This window comes from Monodelphis domestica, chromosome 4 (assembly GCF_027887165.1).
Source record: "Monodelphis domestica isolate mMonDom1 chromosome 4, mMonDom1.pri, whole genome shotgun sequence".
NCBI classification, from domain to species: Eukaryota; Metazoa; Chordata; class Mammalia; order Didelphimorphia; family Didelphidae; genus Monodelphis; species Monodelphis domestica.
Genome location: NC_077230.1, coordinates 341,626,774 through 341,646,663, shown reverse-complemented (window position 1 = coordinate 341,646,663; position 19,890 = coordinate 341,626,774). Strand labels below are relative to the sequence as shown.

The window sequence follows — 19,890 nt, the reverse complement described above, 5'->3', positions numbered from 1 at the left end:
CATGTTTATATTTTGTATAAACATGAACATATCTATATTTTTGTATGAATATGAACATATTTATATATTTTGTATAAATATAAATATATTTCTAAATATATGAATATATCCATATTTTATATAAATACAAACATATTTACATATTATATATAAACATAGTTATGTTTATAAATATATGAATATATCTATATTTTATATAAATAGAAACATTTATATATTTTCTATGCATAAACATATTTATATATTTGTAAATACATGAATACATCTATATTTTATATAAATAGAAACATATTTATATATTCTATATACATATAAACACATTTATATATTTGTAAATATGAATATGTCTATATTTTATATAAATAGAAACATTTATATATTTTATATACATATAAACATAGTTATATATTTGTAAATATGTGAATATATCTATATTTTATATAAATAGAAACATTTATATATTTTCTATGCATAAACATATTTATATATTTGTAAATACATGAATACATCTATATTTTATATAAATAGAAACATATTTATATATTCTATATACATATAAACACATTTATATATTTGTAAATATGAATATGTCTATATTTTATATAAATAGAAACATTTATATATTTTATATACATATAAACATAGTTATATATTTGTAAATATGTGAATATATCTATATTTTATATAAATAGAAACATTTATATATTTTCTATGCATAAACATATTTATATATTTGTAAATACATGAATACATCTATATTTTATATAAATAGAAACATATTTATATATTTATGTATATATAAACACATTTATATATTTGTAAATATATCTATATTTTATATAAATAGAAACATTTATATATTTTATAGACATATAAACATAGTTATGTATTTGTAAATATGTGAATATATCTATATTTTATATAAATAGAAACATGCTTATATACTTACAAATATATAAACACATTTCTATTTTACATAAAGGTACTCTATTTTTATACAAATGCATTATGTAGAAATATAGAACATAGTTTCGATTATCGTGGGAGATGAGATGACTTCCTAGGGGAAGCCGTTTCTGTTCCCTCTGACTGTTAGTGGTCTCTTCTTCTTCAAACTCCCTCCAATGACTTGTCTGGGGGCATGTGCTACTTCTCCACACCAAAAGAAGGTCAGCTCCTCAGAAGCAGTCTGTGTTCTTTTTGTCTTTGCAGCTACAGCACCGGCACACACATTCCACGGCCCCCAACTCGTGCATCCCTAGTGCCACGTTCTAAGCACATAGTCGGTGCTTAATAAGTGGTTGTTGAGTTGGTTTTGCAAATGCCATTTTCCTGCTTTAAGTCTGAATAACCCAGTTGTAGGTAGACGTGCGAGGAGTGATGTCTGGCCCCTTTCTAAGCCTTTCGGTTGACCTCTGGAAGCCTAATGGGGGTTGTTGGACAAATGACTGTTTAAAAGCCTTCCTCCTTCCCTCTCCTCCACCTCATAAATATCTGGCAGGAGCCCCAGCACCTGGAACACACATTCTTGCCTCTGGGTGAGTGTTGGTGGATGGGAGAGGGAAGCTCACTGGCCCAGCCTAGGGGATGCTTGTACAAGACTGAAAGGTGGCCAGCATAACTCTGCTCTCCCCCTGCTCTGGGCGAGGAGAGCTCAACATCTGCCTGGGGAAACTGGGCGGGGGGAGGAGTGGGAGATGAGCAGCACCGCTGGAGAAGGGAGCAGGGCAACATCTGGAAAAGTGGACTGTGGACCCAAGCAGGGGGGAGAGAGCATGCTGGGCTTGGTCTACGGGGATTCCTTGACAATAGAGCTGCCATGATGGATCAGATGAAAGGGGATGGAGTGTTTCATTGGGTCTGGTCCCCAGGCAAGCAGGTCAGAGGCTGACATCTGAGGCTAATAGAGAGAAGAATGTCTAAAGGCCAGGAAACCACAGTGAAGTAGTTCATTACTTTCTTATAATGTCATGACCACAATGTAGTAGAAAGAAATTCGGATTGAGAGTCAGCAGATCTTGGGTCCTCGTCTCACTGACTTATCGTGTGAACCTGGACAAGTCATTTCCCTTCTCTGGTCCTCACTTTCCTCATCTGTAAGATGAGAAGAGTCGCACCTCCTAACAGAGAGGTGAAAGACTCAAGGTATAGAATAAACTCTTGGCCATGATTGGTTTGTTTTACCTGAGTGTACACTTGTTACAAGGATTCAGCTCCTTCTTTTTCATTGCAGGGGGCAGGGAGGTTGTGGTAAGAGAAAAATAAATGCTTATTAATTGAAAAAAAAGTAATGAATATTTTTCAAACGATGAGGAGGGTTGGGTTGGGTAATTTCTAAGGTGCTTTCCAGCCATAGCATTATATTTCCAAAAGCCCCTTCCATTCTAAGTTTTCTACTGCAACTGTCAATTTTCTCAGGTCCCTTCTCATTCTACCCATTATTTTAGGTTCTATTGTCCGAGGACCTTGTTAGTCCAAATACTCTATGCACTGTTTCAACATTCTAGCTGCTAATATTCTTCAAGTTCTTATAGACTGTTGTGTAATTGGAAATCCATTACCCTAAAAACTGCATTTCCCAGGAGCCCACTGACTTCCTGTCCTTACGGGGTGATGTACACAGGAAGATATATGGGGTGGGGTTCCTGGTCTCTCTCTTCTTTTGCTTCCTGGGTTGTGACTGTGGTGCTAAGCAGACTTTTTGAACAGATAGATTAGCCATGGACACATGGTTTTATTTTGTTACCTTTTTATCCTTTTATTTCTAATGATCATTAATAAATCTCTTAAAATATAATATTTTAAAATATCTTAATTTTAATTTTTACACTGTGCTCTATGATCCTTCCCAGCTCTGACATTCCATGTTCTATGTTGTAAGATCTCTGGCAGCCCTGCTCTTCCCTGTTCCATGTCCTAAGCTCCCTCCCAGTCCTGCTTTTCCGTGTTTCACATTCAAAGGTCACTCCTAGCTCTGACATTCCATCTTCAATGTTCTAATGTGCCCAAGGCAGGGGACCATAGGATTATAGCATCCCTTGATGTAGACAACCAGACTTTTAATGTAGGTAGCTTCATGTTGTTTACATGTTATAAGATTAAAAAAAACAACCTTTATCTTCTATCTTAGAATCGATATTGTGTATTGGTTCTAAGGCAGAAGAGTGATAAGGGGTAGGCAATGGGAGTTGAGTGACTTGCCCAGGGTCACACAGCCAGGAAGTGTCTGAGACTAGGTTTGAACCCAAAATCTCCTGTCTCTAGGCCTGACTCTCAATTCACTGAGCCACCTCACTGCCCTGCCCCATTAGATTTTAAGTTCTATTAAGAGAGGGATTTTGAATGTCTTAATTATATTTCAAATATTCCCTCGAGATAACTATAGTTCTAATTTAGAACTCTGCCCAAAGTTCTATAAAACTTTTCAGACTCTGATCCAGCAATGCCATTGCTAGGACTATGTCCCAAAGAATGCAAAGAAAAAAGGAAGGGATCCATATGCACAAAACTGCTATATATTGAAAGGGGTCCTTATCAATTGGGGAATGACAATAAATTGTGGTGTGTGATTGTGATGGAATACTATTGTACTGTAAGAAATAACAAAAGTGATGTTTACAGAAAAATCAGGAAAGATTTCTATGAACTGATGCAATGAGCAGAAGTTTTAGGTAAGAGGGAGATACAGACAGCTCTGATTGTCACTTTAAAAAGAAGGAACAGAGGGATCTTGCTTCTGGCTCTTTCCATAAAAGAGGAAAAGAAATCTATTAGGGTTCCATATTGCTCTGACTTCCTTGGGAGCAGAGTTGCTGGGTCATCCACTCAGACAAAGAAGATCAGTTAGTGACTTTGAGGGAATTACCTTTATTTAATAGAAAAAATTTAATTATTTAATTAATTAATTAAGAATATTTTTTCATGATTACATGATTTATGTTCTTTCCCTCCCCCCAGCCAATGAGCAATTCCACTGGGTTTTACTTGTGCCATTGATCAAGACCTATTTACACATTACTGATATTTGCACTAGGGTGATCCCTTAGAGTCTACAGTCCCAATCATATCCCTATCAACCCATGTGATCAAGCAGTTGTTTTTCTTCTGTGTTTCTGTTCTGAGGGAGTTACTTTTGAGAGATTGAGATACACCTACGAAATAAAGTCTGATTCTAGAGAGCTTTTCTCCTGAAGGGAGAAGGAGCTGTTGGAGGGGTTTGGTCCACTCTAACTTGGGAGCAGGGCCTGCATCAGTGTCTCTCTGCCAAGAGATTCTGATAGTTATAGGTGAAAGTTTGATTATATACATATATATACATATATATACATATATATATATATATATATAATATTACTTTAAGGAGTTCCTTATCAGTTAAGGTTCATCTATTAGCATAGCTTAGTTAGATAGAAAATATTATTTAAGATAGTTGAGAGTAATATAAGTTGGGTCTGCCTTGGCAGACAAGAAGAAGCTGCAAAGAAAGCAATTATTTGGGGGAGTATTTAGAGATTTTAGTATAAGGTTAAGAGATTTCCTATCTTATTTTCCTAACTCCTATTCCTATCCTTACTCTCCTGATAATAAATAAAACTGCTTCAGGACATTTATCAACTGCCTGCTCAATAGTTTTACCCCTAACAACAGTCTGAAGTAGGTTTAATATATAAGCTTTAGCTTATCAATGACAGCTTTAGCTTATTAGTAACAACATCGGTTTACTTAGAGCAGAACCAGAAGACTATTGTAACAGTAACTGCAATATCGTAATGATAATCAACAGTGAAGCAACCTGATCAATATGATAATCCACAATTCAAAGATTCATAATGAAAAATGCCATCTTCTTTCAGTAAGAGGGCAAATGAACTCTGAGTAGAGATTGAAGAATATTTTTTCACTTTATTTTTCTTGCTTTTTTGCAACATGGCCAATATGGAAATATGTTTTATTAAGGTATATTTATTGTATTATATTGCTTGCTTTCTCAATAGGTGCAAGAACTAGAGGGAGAAATTGGAACTGAAATTTTTTTTAAATGAATGATTAAAAATAAAAATATAAAAAGGTAAACACAATTCTTTGTAAACATCCAGTGCTTAACCAATTGGAACCAATGTTTGTTTAATTTAATTTAATTTGCATTTTTTGATTAATTATTGATTCATATTGAGCATGTAGTTCTCTGAAGTTGGCAGTGAGGCCATAGCCCCAAGAAGAGTAAAAGCTTTTAGAGAGCATATAAACATAGCCAGGAAGAAGTCAGGGTTGCATGCTAGAGTTTGGAAATCGGAACTCATCATACTATGTGCAGAACCCTTCAGTGGTAGGAGTTGGAGAGAGAAGACAGGTGGGAATTTGTCACATGGGACTGAGAGTTTGTGTATACAGTGTGTGATGGAGAGGGAATGGTTGGTTGTTTCATGGTCTCTTGTGTCTGACGGTATTTTTTTTTCTCTGTGTGTTTCTCTGAAGAATTATGTGTCTTGGGCTATGTTGCTGAGAAGTACAAGTCTTTAGGAATGGATGATGTGGAGATAATAAATAAAGTTAACAATTGGAAATTCTTCCCTCTTCCCCAGGGCTTGTCAGTGTCAGAAATTGGAGGAGCCCTACAGTCTGAGGAAGCTGAATGACCTTGACAAATACTGATTGCCTCCACCTCCCCAAGACACCAGGTGCTGACACCTCATAATTTTCTGATATCCTGCACATAGCAGCATGGAGTAGTACAAAAAAAAATACTGGGCCTATTTAGGCTCAGGGAACCTCAATTTGAGGATTAGTTCTAACACTTTTTACTCAATAGAATATAAAGTTCTTGAGAACAAGAACTATTTCTTGTTGTATTTGTATCCTTCAGTATCTGGTAAATAAATGTTTATTGAACAAATGAAAGAAAGAATATGTGACCATGGGAAAAATTATTTAACCTACCTGGGCCATAAATGGGGATGTTGTTGTTGTTGTTCAGCTATGTCTGACTCTTCATGACTCTGTAGATCATACTGTCTATGGGGTTTTCTTGGCTAAGTCACCAGAGCAGTTTGCCATCTCCTTCTCCAGTGGATTAAGGTATACAGAAGTTAAGTGACTTGCCCAAGGTCACACAGTTAGCGAGTGTTGGAGGCTTCCTTATTCCTGGCCCAGTGCTCTAACCACTGAGTCATCTAGCTGCCTCTATAAAGTGGGGATAATAGCCCTTAACTTCCTTCCTTCACAGAGTTTTTGGGGAAGAAAGGAATTTGTGAATCTTAAAGAATTATGGCAAAGGGAGTTTCTGATCTGGTTCTATGATCATGAGCCAGAGTGGCTTGTGTATGACTGAATATAATTTTATGGAGCTTTATCATTTGCAAAGCCCTTGTTTTGTATCAGTTTTCCAGGATCTCTTCACCGTGTTAGGGTGATATTGGGGGCTCAAAGACTATGTCAGAGGAAAAAACCAAAAGCTCTAGGATATTCTTCCTACCAAATTGGAAGGGATTTGGATGTAGGCTCAACTGTAATGAGATTGGATGTTTATCATCTGAAAATCTGTCTATTTGTGGACATAGACATTTCCCCACTGGATATTAAATTCTGAGAGGGCTACAGCAACACAGAATCTCCTAAGGGTAGGTGAGGCTAGGATCCTAGTTAAGTGGAGGGGAAGAATCAACATTGAGGAACTCTTTTGGATCCTTAAATTTGATTTATTGGTTTTGGGGTTTTTTTTGGTATTGTCATCGCAAACTCTAAGTATGGATGCTCCTCCATCTCTGCAAATCAGACACTTGTCCATAATGTAAAGTTTTAGAGAATTTCCAGGGGGCACTGAGAGCTGGCCACACAACCAGCATGTGTCAGAGGCAGGGCTTCCAGACTCCAAGGCCAGCCCTCTGCCCTGCTCCACACCACTTCTCTCTCCTTGATTATAATATAATTACTGAGTGATATAGTCAGTAGTTTGCATTAGTAAGTACAATTCCCACCAATTTTAAGAAAAGGGACATTTCTTCACAAATGACCACCAATAGAAATGCCTGGAAGTGATGTTAGCTACCAAAATGACACATAGGCCAATTCTCAGTGGTGTTCAGACTCTTTCAGCACCACGGACAGAGGTCAACAAAGCAGGATTATCCCAAGGAATAGATTTCTAATGGTGGCATTTAAGGTATTAGTGGGAGAGATCATTTTGGGTCAGCACAAGGTGGTGAGAACAGAGATAAGAAAATGGCAGCAAGTGGAGAGATCCTACCTTCTGCAGTGAGTCCTGATGTGCAGTAGGGTGGCCCCCGAGCCAGCACTTCTTGCAAAATGATGGCAAAACTGTAGACATCACCCTTAAAGGTGCCTCTCCAAGACCCTTCTGGCCCTCTGAGCAATTCTGGTGCAGTCCACAGCAACTCTGCGAAGAAGATGGAAGGTCTGTAGGAAAGAGGACTGGGCTGGCAGTCAGGAAATACTGTTCAAATACAAGATCTGACATTGACTGGCTGACCCTCCTTGTGAAACTCATTTCCTTGATCTAGATCTCGCCTATAAAATAAAGGATTTGGGCTAGATAATCTCTAAGATCTCTTCTGGTTCAAAAATTGATCTCTTCTGGTTCAAAAATTGTAAATTCTAGCATTCCAAGTTTCATGGGGCTTGTCTAGTTACTCAGTCTTCTAAGCCAATGTCCAGTTCCAACCTTCTATAATTTCAAGGAAATGGGCAAGGTGTATCTTAAGTTTATCTTGCTTACTAGATTATAAACCCTATGTGATGAGGTACTTTGTTCACTTGTGTCTTACCTTTATCACTAAATATAAGTCCTTTACTAAGAAGGAAACTCAGTGTGGGGCAGTAGAAACAAGATGAATTTAAAATAATAGGAACTGAGTTCAAATCCCAACACTTCCATTTATTATCTCTGCGACCTTACATAAATCATTTAACATCCATGGTGCTCATTTTTCTCATTAAAAATGAGGACCCTGAATTAGGTATTGTCAAAAATTACTTATTGTAAGCTCTTGTTCTATGATCATAAGGTTAGTGTTTATTGATTGACGTAATGATAATTGCTAGCACTTATAGAACCCTTTAAAGTCTACAAAGCACTTTACAAATAAGCTTATTTTATCCTCAAGACAATCCTGAAAGGTATGCCCATTTTATACATGAGGAAGTTGAGGGTGATACTCTTGTCTGAGGTAAGATTTGAACTCAATTGGATCTTCCTGATTCCAAGTCCATCATTCTATCCACTATGACTCGTAACAATTAGAACCCATAAAGGGAAGGCAACAACATGAATTATAACAATGATGATAGTTATGATGATGATCAATAGGGCACCTAACAGGAAAATAGAACTAGATATATGTGTTAAGGAAATCAGATTTGTTTATAGAGAGTCTACTGTCTCTTTTGGGAAGCCTTCCATGATCCCTTCTCCCTAATAGTGTGCAATATTGTATATTATTGTAATAGATTACAGTTATTTGTGCTTATGTTGTCTTCCTAATAAACTGTGAATTTAATGTCTAATCTAAACTCCATCTCCTCCAGATTAAAACAGGGCTTTGTATACAATAGGCACTTAAAACATATCTGTTGGATTGAATTATTAAAGACTTTTCCACTGAGTCCTGCAATATATTCATCAAAATGATTGAATAATAAAATTTCAACAAATTGTATAAGATGAATAAGAGATATTTGGGTGGAAGTGATGTGGCTACTGGATATCATGAATTATAACTGGTCACCTGTAATTCTGAAGAAATGATCCTAAGCACCAGATTAGAAAGAAACATCTGATCAGAAATCTATAAGGAATAGGACTTCATCCTCCTGTTGGTCAAGACCATATCTACTAGACACTTTGGCTTTGAACTGAGGAAAGGTTATGATTGGACCCTGATGGACACTAACCTTCTGACAGGGGCTGGGAACGAGGAACTCGCTGCCTCTCCAAGAGTGCCAGATAACCATGGTCTGTGACCTTCAGCACGAAGCGTCCATCCACAACGCAGTTTCGAGACTTGAGGGAGCCATGGGGAAACCCCCGATGGTGGAGATACCGGATACCCTGGAGGATGAGGAGAATATGCTCCCCTGTGATATGTTGTAGAGCTGACAAGGGACCTTTAAACCCAGCATGCTTCACACCCTCATTTAATAGTAGTGTCTCAAGGTGAAGATAAAATAGTTTGGAGTGCCAGAATATTTGCAATAGAAGGAGGCATGAACTAGAAGAGTTCTTAGAACCAAGACTGTCAGACACAGAAGGAACCTTAAAGCATAGTGTTGGAAATTGAAGAGACTTTAGAATTTTGAATGTTAGAGTTGGAGAAGATCTTAGAAAATAAATTGTCACAGATGGAAGAGACCTTAGAATATAAAATGGCAGAGCTACAAAGCACTCTAGTTCATAGAATATCAGACTTGGAGGGACTTGAGAACATAGAATGCCAGAGTTGGGAGAGACCTCAGAAAATAGAATATCAGAGCTAGAAGGGACCTTAGAAAACAAAATGACACATCTGGAAGGAACTTTAGAATATAAAATGGCAGAGTTGGGAGGGATCTGAGAACATAGAATGTTATAGGTAGAAGTGATCTTCCAGACCATCTAGGACAGTGATGGGGAACCTTTTAGAGATTGAGTGCCCAAACTGCAACCTTCATGCTGCATATGAGCTGCCTGCCTTACCCAGACAAGGGAGGGAGGAAGCACTCTCACTGGGCCACTGGGCAGAGGCATGGGTGATGGGAGAAATGTCTTCAGGTGCGGTGGAGATGGGGAGGGGAGCAGGCCTCTTTGGCAGACCTGACATAGGTTTGCCAACCCAGCTAGGGCATGCTACTTCTCTTTATACTCTAACAGTGATGGCAAGCCTTTTTAGAGGGGTGAGTGATATAAGAAATGTCCTCAGGCATGCATGGAGAGGGGAAGGGGAGCAACCCAGCTCTGCATCTCTCTGGCTTTCTAGTTATGAGCTCTGGTGAACTCATGTGCCCACAGAGAGGGCTCTGAGTGCCCCTTCTGGTACTCATCCGATAGGTTCACCACCATGGATCTAGGACAACCTCCTCATTTTACAGATGAGAGAACTAGGGCACAAAGGGTAACTGACTTATCCAAGTTTAATGTAAGAACTGTGACTAGAGCTCAAGTCTTCTGTCTCCCAACCTATCTAGGACTCTTTCCAACTCAAATATGCTCCCTACTGAGAGGATTATGTTCATGGAAAAAACTTTGGATTTATACTGAGAAAACCTGACTCTTGGTCCTAGCTCTGCTGCTTACTAGCTCCTGAAGACATTTAGAGCCCCCCAAAAGGGATTAAAAAGTTAGAGTTGAGTAGTCAGGATTTCTGAATTAATAAACTACCGTTTGAACATATACTCCATAAACATCTCAGATAAGTTTATCTGCTCTCAGTCAAACTAAGGTCTGCTAAAAAGTTTAAAAGAATGCCAAAAACATGATATGAACCAACTACCATAGTGTGCTCTTAGTGAATTGCTAGGGATACAAATTCTAGGGGTACAAACTATATTAGCTTTGATGGTCATAATAGGTAAAATAACATAGCACATAAGTATTCAATAAAGAAGTGGTCTGACTTATAAAGGAAACATTCTGGAAAACAGACTGTCTGATCTCACTGAAAACAAACAAACTGTAGATTCCTGCAAAATTAGGGCATCCAAGAAGGAAAGTTCTTGCTGGAAAAATCTCTCCTGTGTGTCTCTATGTGAATACATAGAGGACCTCAAAATTATTCTGGACAAACCCCAACAATGTAATAACCAGCTAGCAATATCTCCCACACTCACAAGTGTGGAGTTTTTCCCAGGTCCTAGCCATTTATATCCTTCAGAGGTGTGACTAATTCATTTGCTCAGCCAGCCAGTCACATTGTTCTCTTTGGGAATACCAATAAACACCTCTGACTGACTGAGTTGATCACAGAACAACTGGTGCATCTTTGACAGTTTAATATCTCTATATTATATGGGATTATATGCTAGAAATAATTATATGTCATATATATTGTGATATGATATATTGATACCCTATGATTACATTCTGGATGTTTCTTTACTATATTAATTTGAGGTTGAGTGTAGAAGAGAATCTCTTCCCATATAAATAAATGGCCAGTCCACTATCCACCATCCTATTTTCTTCTTTCCAACTTCAACCATTGACATAGGGGCCATGGCCACAAACATCTGAAAAATTGCTTCCCTTACTTTAATCAAATCCATCAGTAGGGAGGATTTGAAAGTCCAATCAAGCCGCAGGTCCTCGTTCTTCAGCAGATCCTCCAAACTGCCCCGGCAACAGTGCTCAAACACAATGGCAGAAACACCTCGATCAGTAAAGAAGCCCAGGCAGAGATTCACATTCTCATGTTTCAGATCTCTCATCTATAGAGGCAAAAGAGTATGGAATGTGAAATGTCCTAGAGGGAGAAAAAGCCATTCAGGGCTCTTTTTCCCTAGGCATCTTAAAAGGTCAGAACTGGAATGATTTTAGAGACCCTCCAATAAAGTCTTAAGACCTAGAGTTGTAAGGTTTAAAGTAAAAATGTTTTAATCCAAATCTATATTCTCTAGCAGATTACTATGCTCTGTCATCCCTACTCTCTCAATTATCTTCAACCTCTTCCTATCTATTGGCGATGTCTCTGCTGCCTACAAACATGGCCACATCTCTCCTATCCTCAAAAAACTTTCTTGATGATCTATCAATCCCCACTTGCCATCTTCTCACATGTCTCCTTTCTTTTAGGGCTGAACTCTGAAAAGGTTATCTACAGTAGCTTTCTCTACTCCCTTTCCTCTCATTCTCTCCTTAACTCTACAGTCTGGTTCCCATCCCATCAGTCAGTTGAAACTTCTTTCTCCAAAATACTAGTGATTCTTTTTTTTTAATGCTTACCTTCCATCTTATAATCGATACTAAATATTGGTTCCAAGGCAAAAGAGAGGAAAGAGCTAAGCAATGGATGTTAAATGACTTGCCCAGGGTCACACAGTTAGGAAGTATAAGGTCAGATTTTAACCCAGGACCCCCCATCTCTAGGTCTGTTTCTCAATCCACTTAGCTACCTACCTGCCTAGTAGTGATCTCTTAATTGCCCAAGCCCTTATTTCCATATCCTTATTGTACAGAAGAAACAATTCAGATCCAGAAATGGAAAGTCACTTCTCAAAGTCTCAAAGCAAATCCATGACAGAACCAAAACTCTCCCAACACCTAGGATCTTTCCATTGGACCATGTGGCCTTTCCTTTAAGAACAAGAATGCCTTCCATTTTCCCCAGTGTTGAGAACACAGAAGCTCCTTCTCCAGTTCTTGCTATGGGTCTATCTTTATGCATGAAGAGGGTACACTTACAGTGCTCTTCAAAGGACATCACCAATTTCTCCCATATTTCCCTTCATTCACATCCAAGATATTCCCTTCATAAAGCTATTGTTAGGGAATTATTTCTTTGATGTAATCATCTCCTTTTCTGAATACTATATATTGAGAGATAAAATTCACTTGGTGATGAATGAAAATACTTCCCTTCTTTCTTCTCCCTTAATAAAAGAAACAGGATAGCCGGAATGTTCTGAGTGTTGGCATAAGTGAATGAGAGGAAAGGTGAAGGAAAAAGTAGCAAAGACACAGAAGACAGCACTTATCTACTTCAAGTTTTCCTATAGGTTGGTCCTCCTGGTTGACTGACTGTACTGACCTCTTTTCTCAGTACTTTTCCAGCTTATCTTTCCCCCTATGACCCTCATGATTCTCATGGGTCAGGACTATGTCATGTATCTGAGAAGATGGGATTAACTCTCCCCTGCCTGTTTTTAGATTTAATCATCAGAAGTGTATACAACCCACTTATCCTTAATATGGGGAGGTCTGTGATCCAAGTGTGCTATAGTGGGAGACAGATCAAAAATGACTGACTGCCCCCTAAGCAAGACTAAAGCTGCAACTGGCCCATGTAAAGTGGAAGGAAGGCACAGGAAGTGATGGAAGGAATGGTCTTTAAAAGTGGGAAAAACTTCCTGTGACCAGTTCTTTTGCCTTAAAACTTGGCTCTGGAGGAGCTCTGGCATGGGATCTTGAACTGCTCTTGGATCTTCCCTTAGGACTACCCTGTGGGTGAGTGAAAAGGCTGACTCCTTTCCTGGTTCCTGGAAGGACTAGTATCCACAGAGGCCCTCCCCACCCCTGCATCTTGGAGGAGGAGGCTTAGTGGCTTGAACCTTTGCTTAGTTTAACCCTAGGCCCTCTGGCTGGGGCTTTTTGGAGGCCTGCCAGTAAAAAGGCCTGAGCTCATTAAGCTAGATTTCTCATTCTACCCTCTTTCTCTTTCCTCTACCTAATTCTTCCTCTCTATTTTGTAAATAAACTACTAAAAAAGTCATTCTGACTTGAGTAATAATTTCAGCGACCATATTTTTATACATTCAATCCAACCTTAATTTTAACCCTTACACATCGATACCTGTAGAGAGGGGTCTAAAAATTCCATTGTTTAGCAGAGGACACAATGTATATTTTATTTCAATGAGCCCAGAATTTACTGAGAATTTGCTTGACTGTCTACATTTCCCCTTTTCATCCTCTTCCCCTTTTAATCATCCACCCACACCAAGGACCTTTATTTCTTCCAATAGTGGGCCCAGTCCCTGGGCAGCTCTACTAGGTGCTCAGTAAGTGCTTGTTGAATTGGAACAAAATATGTATTGTGAGCACTGAAACTGGGACATTGCTGGAGACAGATATGAAGAAGTCACAGTGCCTGCCCTGATGGAACTGTCAATAAAGGAGATATTAATTAAAATTATAATTTATATATTATTATAATTATAATTATAATTAAATTAAATTAATTAAAATACAACACAAAATTAATTAATTAAATTACAACTACATTAATTAATTAAAATACCAAAAAGAATATCAATAAAATATTATTTTAAAAAATAGAAAAGAAAGTTGTCTAGAACACTGAGAAGTTAAGTGACTTGCCAAGGGACGCGTGGACAGAATGTGTTAGAAGCTCAAACTCAGGTCTTCTTGATTGCAAGACTACTGCTGTGTCCTCTATATCCTGACATTGAAGGCAACTACAGTTCATAGAGTCAAACTTCCTATCATGAGTTGGAATTTCTTAGAGGAAACTAAACTAGCAAGCTATTGAGGCCACGCCTGTACCTGGAAGGCAGAAGTTTCCTCTACACACAGGGATCACACACATAAGCACCCCGAAACAAAGCCAATTCCATGGTATGACCAAGAATTTAAGCTTTCCCTGGCACTCTTTCTCCATCACTTCCCCTCACTAATTGTGCCAGGGTGTGCCCCTCCTCAACAGTACCTTTTTAAGTAGCTTTGCAGAGCTTTGACGGAGCTCAAGGGATGTTCCAACCTTGAACTTCTTCAGCCAAACCCAGTCTCCCTGTTGAGAGAGAGCAACAGGATTCATAAGACTCAGCCTTCCCAAAGAGCTGTCCTGGGCCCTCAGGCCTTTGTCTGGTTGGTCCTGGTCAGGACTCATGGCATTCAAATAATGTCGAAAAACATTTTCATCATATATGTAGTCATCATCTGGTATGGCTAGTTAAAAAGATTTATTCTCAATACTGTACCAATTCGATTTCTAATACTGTTCTGTAAGACTTTTTCTTCAAGGCTTTTCCCCATTCCTTTGTCCTGACATTCATAGAAATACCCTCACATTCCTTGCCCCAGAACATTCTCTAAAATTGGGACAATTTAAGGTTGACAATCTAAGAATCAACCTCTCCAGTAAACAAATATGGTTCCAACCAAGTATATCAGGGTGGAAGGAGGGTCACTGCATGTCCATGTCCTTGATTCCCCCATTAGGATGAACAATAGAAGTCAATCTTTAAAACAAAACAAAACAAAAAACCTCAACTTCCATCTTAGAATCAATATTGTGGAGTAGTTCCAAAGTAGAAAAGTGATGAGGGCTAAGCAATGGGTGGTGTGGGGTAAGAGACTTTTCCAGGGTCACATTGCTAGGAAGTGTCTGAGACCACATTGAACTCTCAATCCACTGAGACTCATAGCTGACCCCAGATGGAAATAATCTTAAACAGACTCAACTTGATTTCTCCATTCTGGAATTCTGTGATCAGACATTTAACTTTCCCCATTATCATGAGGGTATCAGGGTAGACCTAGAAAATACTAGCCCACCTCCTCATTAGTATCTATCAATTGGAGATGCCTTGGGATATCTAGGGGAGGACTGAATAATAAATGAGCTTTAAGAATTATATTTAAATGACTCAAGAATCTGAATGAATTGTCTTTGATCACTGAGAGAGATCATGGACCAATTAATTTATTGTTTATTGTTAGCCTAATCAATACATTGATTTTTCTTACCTGGAACTCAGCCTCTTAGAATTTTTACTCAACACACTTACCTTTCTGATGATCAACCTTGGTGGCATCCTCCTTTGATCAATCTCCTTCACCTGACATATACCATCTATGGCTAGATCATGCCATTTTTACTTTCATAACATCTCTTATATTCATCCCCACTTCTCTCCACTCACTCTGGAACTCCCTGGGAATTACAAGGAGATCCTGGATCTCATTGAAGAGACTGGAGAATGACATAAAAGCTATGTTTTTAGGTAAATCATTTGGTAAATCATGGAGGATGGACTGGACTGAATAGAGATTTGAGGAAGTCAAACCATTCAGGAGGCCATTGTAATGGTCCAAAACAAACAAACAAAGAAGGAAGGAAGGAAAGAAGGAAAGAAGGAAGGAAGAAAAGGAAAGAAGGAAGGAAGGAAAGAAACAAAGAAAAAAGAAAGAAACAAAAAAGAAGGAAGAAATGAAGGGAAGGAAGGAGGAAGGGAGGGAAAAAGAGAGGAAAGGAGGGAAGAAGAGAAGGAAAGAAGGAAGGAAGGAAGGAAGGAAGGAAGGAAGGAAGGAAGGAAGAAAAGAAATGAAGAAATGAAGGGAAGGAGGGAGGAAGAGAGGGAAGAAGGGAAGGAAGGAAAGAAGGGAGGAAGGAAGGGTATAGACAGTTTTAGATCTTTTGGATATGGTTCCAAATTGCTCTTCAGAATGATTGGATTAGGTCACAAATCTACTAATAGTATATTAGCTTCCCAATTTTTCTGCATCCCCTCCAACATTTAGCATTTTCCTTTTCTGTCATATTTGGGGTACCTTAGAGTTATTTTAATTTAATTTCTCCAATCAAGAATGATTTAGAACATTTCCCCATATGACTATAGTTTTGATTTTTTATCTGAAAACTGCCTGTTTATGTCATTTGACTTCTATTAATTGGAGAATGACATATTTTTTAATAAATTAATTCTCTATGTATCTGAGAAATGAGACCTTTATCAAAGATACTCACTATAAATTTTTTTCCAACTTTCTGCATTTCTTCTTATTTTGGTTGCATTCATTTGTTTGTATGAATCCTTTATAATTTGATATAATCAAAATCTTTTTATATCTTTTTTTATCTTTTTATATCTTAAAATGATTTCTATCTCTTGTTTGATCCTAAATTCTTCCCTTGTCCATAGATTCAAGAGTTCGACTATTCCATGCCCTCCTGATTTGCTTACAGTATCACCCGTTACGTTTAGATCATGTATCCATGTTGACCTTGTCTTGGTATACAGGGGCAGATGTTGATTTATTCTCAGTCTAAGATCATTGATTCTTGAAGTAGTATTATCCTAGTATTAAGGCAGCTAGGTGATGCAGTGGCAAGAGTCAGGAAGATAAGAGTTCAATAGCAGCCTTTTCATTTACTAGCTGTGTGGCTGGGCAAATCACATGATTTCTGTATGCCTCAGTAAAATGGAGATAATAATAGTATTTACCTCATAGGGTTGTTACAAGGATCAAATGAGATATGTGTAAAGTGCTTAGCACAGTCCCTGTCACATAGAAGGTACTTAATAAACATTTATTTCTTTACCTCTTTCTTCCTAATGATCAACACTTAAATCCTTTATGACTTTAGGCAAGCCATTTCACCCACTTGAGACTCATTTTCCTCATTTGTGAAATAGCAGTAATAGTGTCTGTAGTGCTGTCTCCCAGAACTCCTGAGAGACTCTAAGTGTCTTACTTACAAAATACACACAATGCTCTCCCTGGTGCACTGGTGATGTGAAGCCTCACCTGGTACAAGGCCATGTTGGAAGACTCTGGTGTGGCTGGGTGGATCCTCCCTGGAGATTGGACCTCCGAACTGAGGCTCTTGCCATCTGAGGGGCTCCGGGAATTGCTGAGGGTGTCCAGGGTGAGTTTCTGGGGAGGCCAGCACAAAGGTCAGAGCCTACCTGTCAGAGCAATTGGGATGATACTCTTGGATCCCTCCCCACTAGGGGGGCTGCATGGGATGCTGAGATTACCCGCCGGCTCAGTCGAGGGTGGGTAAAAGTGAGGTCTTCCAAGGTCAGCATAATCTTGTTGGGGCCTCCTCCAGGCTGGAACTGAAGAGTTCTGATTGTGGGAGAGACATTCCAGCTTTAACATTGTGTGTTCTGTATTCTAAGACCCCTTCCAGCTCTGACAATCTCTGTTCTATAGTCTGATTCCAGCTCTGACCTTTTGTATCCTATGGTCCCTTTTGGTTCTAAGATTCTTTGTTCGAAGGTCCTTTCTAGCTCTAACATGTTATGTTCTAAGGTCACTTTCAGCTTTCACATTCTGGGTTCCATATTCTAAAATTACTTTATGCTCTGACATTCCATGTTCTGTATTCTGACACTATTCTGTGTGCTAAAATCCCTCTCAATTCCAAGATTCTTCATTCTAAGTTTCCTTCTAGCTCTAACAGTTAATGTTCTAAGATCACTTTCTGCTTAATGTTCTTACCATTTAGATTTAACATGCTATATTCCATATTCTAAAACCACTCTGACGTTCCGTGATCTGTATTCTGACCCTCCACATTCTGGATTCTAAAATCCCTTTCAGTTTTAACACTGTGTGTTCTCAGGTCCATTTCAGCTCAAATTCTTTGTTCCGAGATCTCTTCCATCTCTAACTGTTCTAGGGTCCCTTCCAGTCCTGACATCGTATATGTCAATGAAGCAAATGTCAAGGGGATGAGAAGGGATGTCTTTAAAGGAAGCATCTTCAGATGCAAGGTTTTACCTAAGAATTCTCACCTGATGAGGTAAATGAGACCCAGAGCTCCAAGCACTACAGTAGATACTGATACCACAGCCAGGAGGGGAACCAAGGACCACTCATCTGCAAAGGGACCAGAGAACAGAGATATCAATTGGCACGAGTATCTTTGGAGAATTTTTTTTTAAACCCTTACCTTCTGTCTTGGAGTCAATACTGTATATTGGCTCCAAGGCAGAAGAGTAGTAAGGGCTAGGCAATGGGGGTCAAGTGACTTGCCCAGGGTCACACAGCTGGGAAGTGTCTGAGGCCAGATTTGAACCTAGGACCTCCCATCTCTAGGCCTGGCTCTCAAGCCACTGAGCTACCCAGCTGCCCCCTCTTTGGAGAATTTTAAGAAACATGGGATTTGGGGAGGGCTGTTTTGATCTGCATCAGTGGGTTCTTTGATGCCCTATCGGTAAACCTGATTAAAGAAAAAGCTATTGTGAAGCACATTGATTTAGGAATCAAGAGATAATGGCTTCTAATTTTAACTCTGCCATCAACTTACTATGAGATCTTTAATAAATCACTGCCTTTATCTAGCCTCAGTTTCTCTTTATGCAAAAAGAGTTGGGTGTACAGGAGGGGATATGGAGGACATGGGACATTAGTTTGGTATGAACCCACTTACTAGTTTAGTTGAGCAATAGGTCTGGGATTGGGTCCCAACATCCAAACAAGGTGGAGACTAAACTAATCATCTCTAACTGCCATCCAAACCAGAACAAAGCTGTCAGGGCAATAATAATGGAGTGATTTGCCATTTCCTTCTTCTGTTCATTTTATTTACTGATGCAAAAAGGGTTAAATGCCCAGCAGAATTGCATGTCAGCTATGGGAAGGGGTTGTGGGGAAGGGAGGGAAAGAACATAAATCTTGTAACCATGGAAAAATATTCTAAATTGATTAATTAAATATAATTTTCCAAAACTTGAAAAAAAAAAGGGTCAAAAGACTTATCCAGGGTCACACAGCTAGAAAATGTATGAGGCTCAACTTAAATTCTGAAAGAAGAGTCTTCCTGATTCCAGGCCCAGCACTCTCTCCATTGCTCCACCTAACTACCCTTCCTTATCTTTTAGAATGCATTTCCTACTTTACAGATGCAAATTTAAATGATCTTTATTAGGGCTCTTTGTCAATCTTCCACCAATAATCTAGTGCTCTGTGCTACTCTTGAGAGGCTCAGTTATGTGTGTGTGTGTGTAATCTACTAGCCCTGTAACCAGTGGCAATCTTATCCCTATAGAAAAATGAACATTCTTTGAGTTATCTGAAGCCTCCAAACACTTTCCAGGTAATGTGTGGGACTGGCAGGGGGTTATGGGGATTGGTGGGGAAAAACAACTCTTTAAATAGAAAGGGTTGCCCCTGCCCTATTAATGAATTCATGGAGGAGTTTGAGAAAGTTAGTATATTGTAATATATTATGATGAACGTCAGGAATGTCTTGGGAAAGGGAGAAGGGAGAGCAGGGAATTTTCCAAGATTGTGGCTGCATTGTGAGGCAGAAAGCTTTATCACTGAGGGAACCCCATGTTAATAACAATCTATGTAGACTTTAACCCACGAGGGATCTGGTGGTTTCTGGAAAGGTCTTCTACTGACGCCATGTGCAGAGAGACAAGAACAAATGCTCTGTTCAATAGACTTCTAGTGTGTTGGAGCTGGGAAAATTCCCTAGAACATAGACT

At 38.8% G+C, this 19,890-nt stretch overlaps 1 protein-coding gene across 3 annotated transcripts in view; it reads right to left on the bottom strand.

Moving 5' to 3' along the window:
- Nucleotides 1-19,890, bottom strand: part of GUCY2F (guanylate cyclase 2F, retinal) — a 147,341-nt gene that overhangs the window by 43,346 nt on the left and 84,105 nt on the right. For all 3 annotated transcript variants that reach the window (XM_056794944.1, XM_056794943.1, XM_056794945.1), the window contains 7 exons: nucleotides 18,190-18,274; nucleotides 17,428-17,518; nucleotides 17,195-17,323; nucleotides 14,373-14,453; nucleotides 11,239-11,415; nucleotides 8,908-9,064; nucleotides 7,244-7,393 (listed from right to left, as the gene is read on the bottom strand). In XM_056794944.1, coding sequence (XP_056650922.1) covers nucleotides 7,244-7,393; nucleotides 8,908-9,064; nucleotides 11,239-11,415; nucleotides 14,373-14,453; nucleotides 17,195-17,323; nucleotides 17,428-17,518; nucleotides 18,190-18,274 — 870 coding nt within the window. The remainder of the gene's footprint in view (nucleotides 1-7,243; nucleotides 7,394-8,907; nucleotides 9,065-11,238; nucleotides 11,416-14,372; nucleotides 14,454-17,194; nucleotides 17,324-17,427; nucleotides 17,519-18,189; nucleotides 18,275-19,890) is intronic.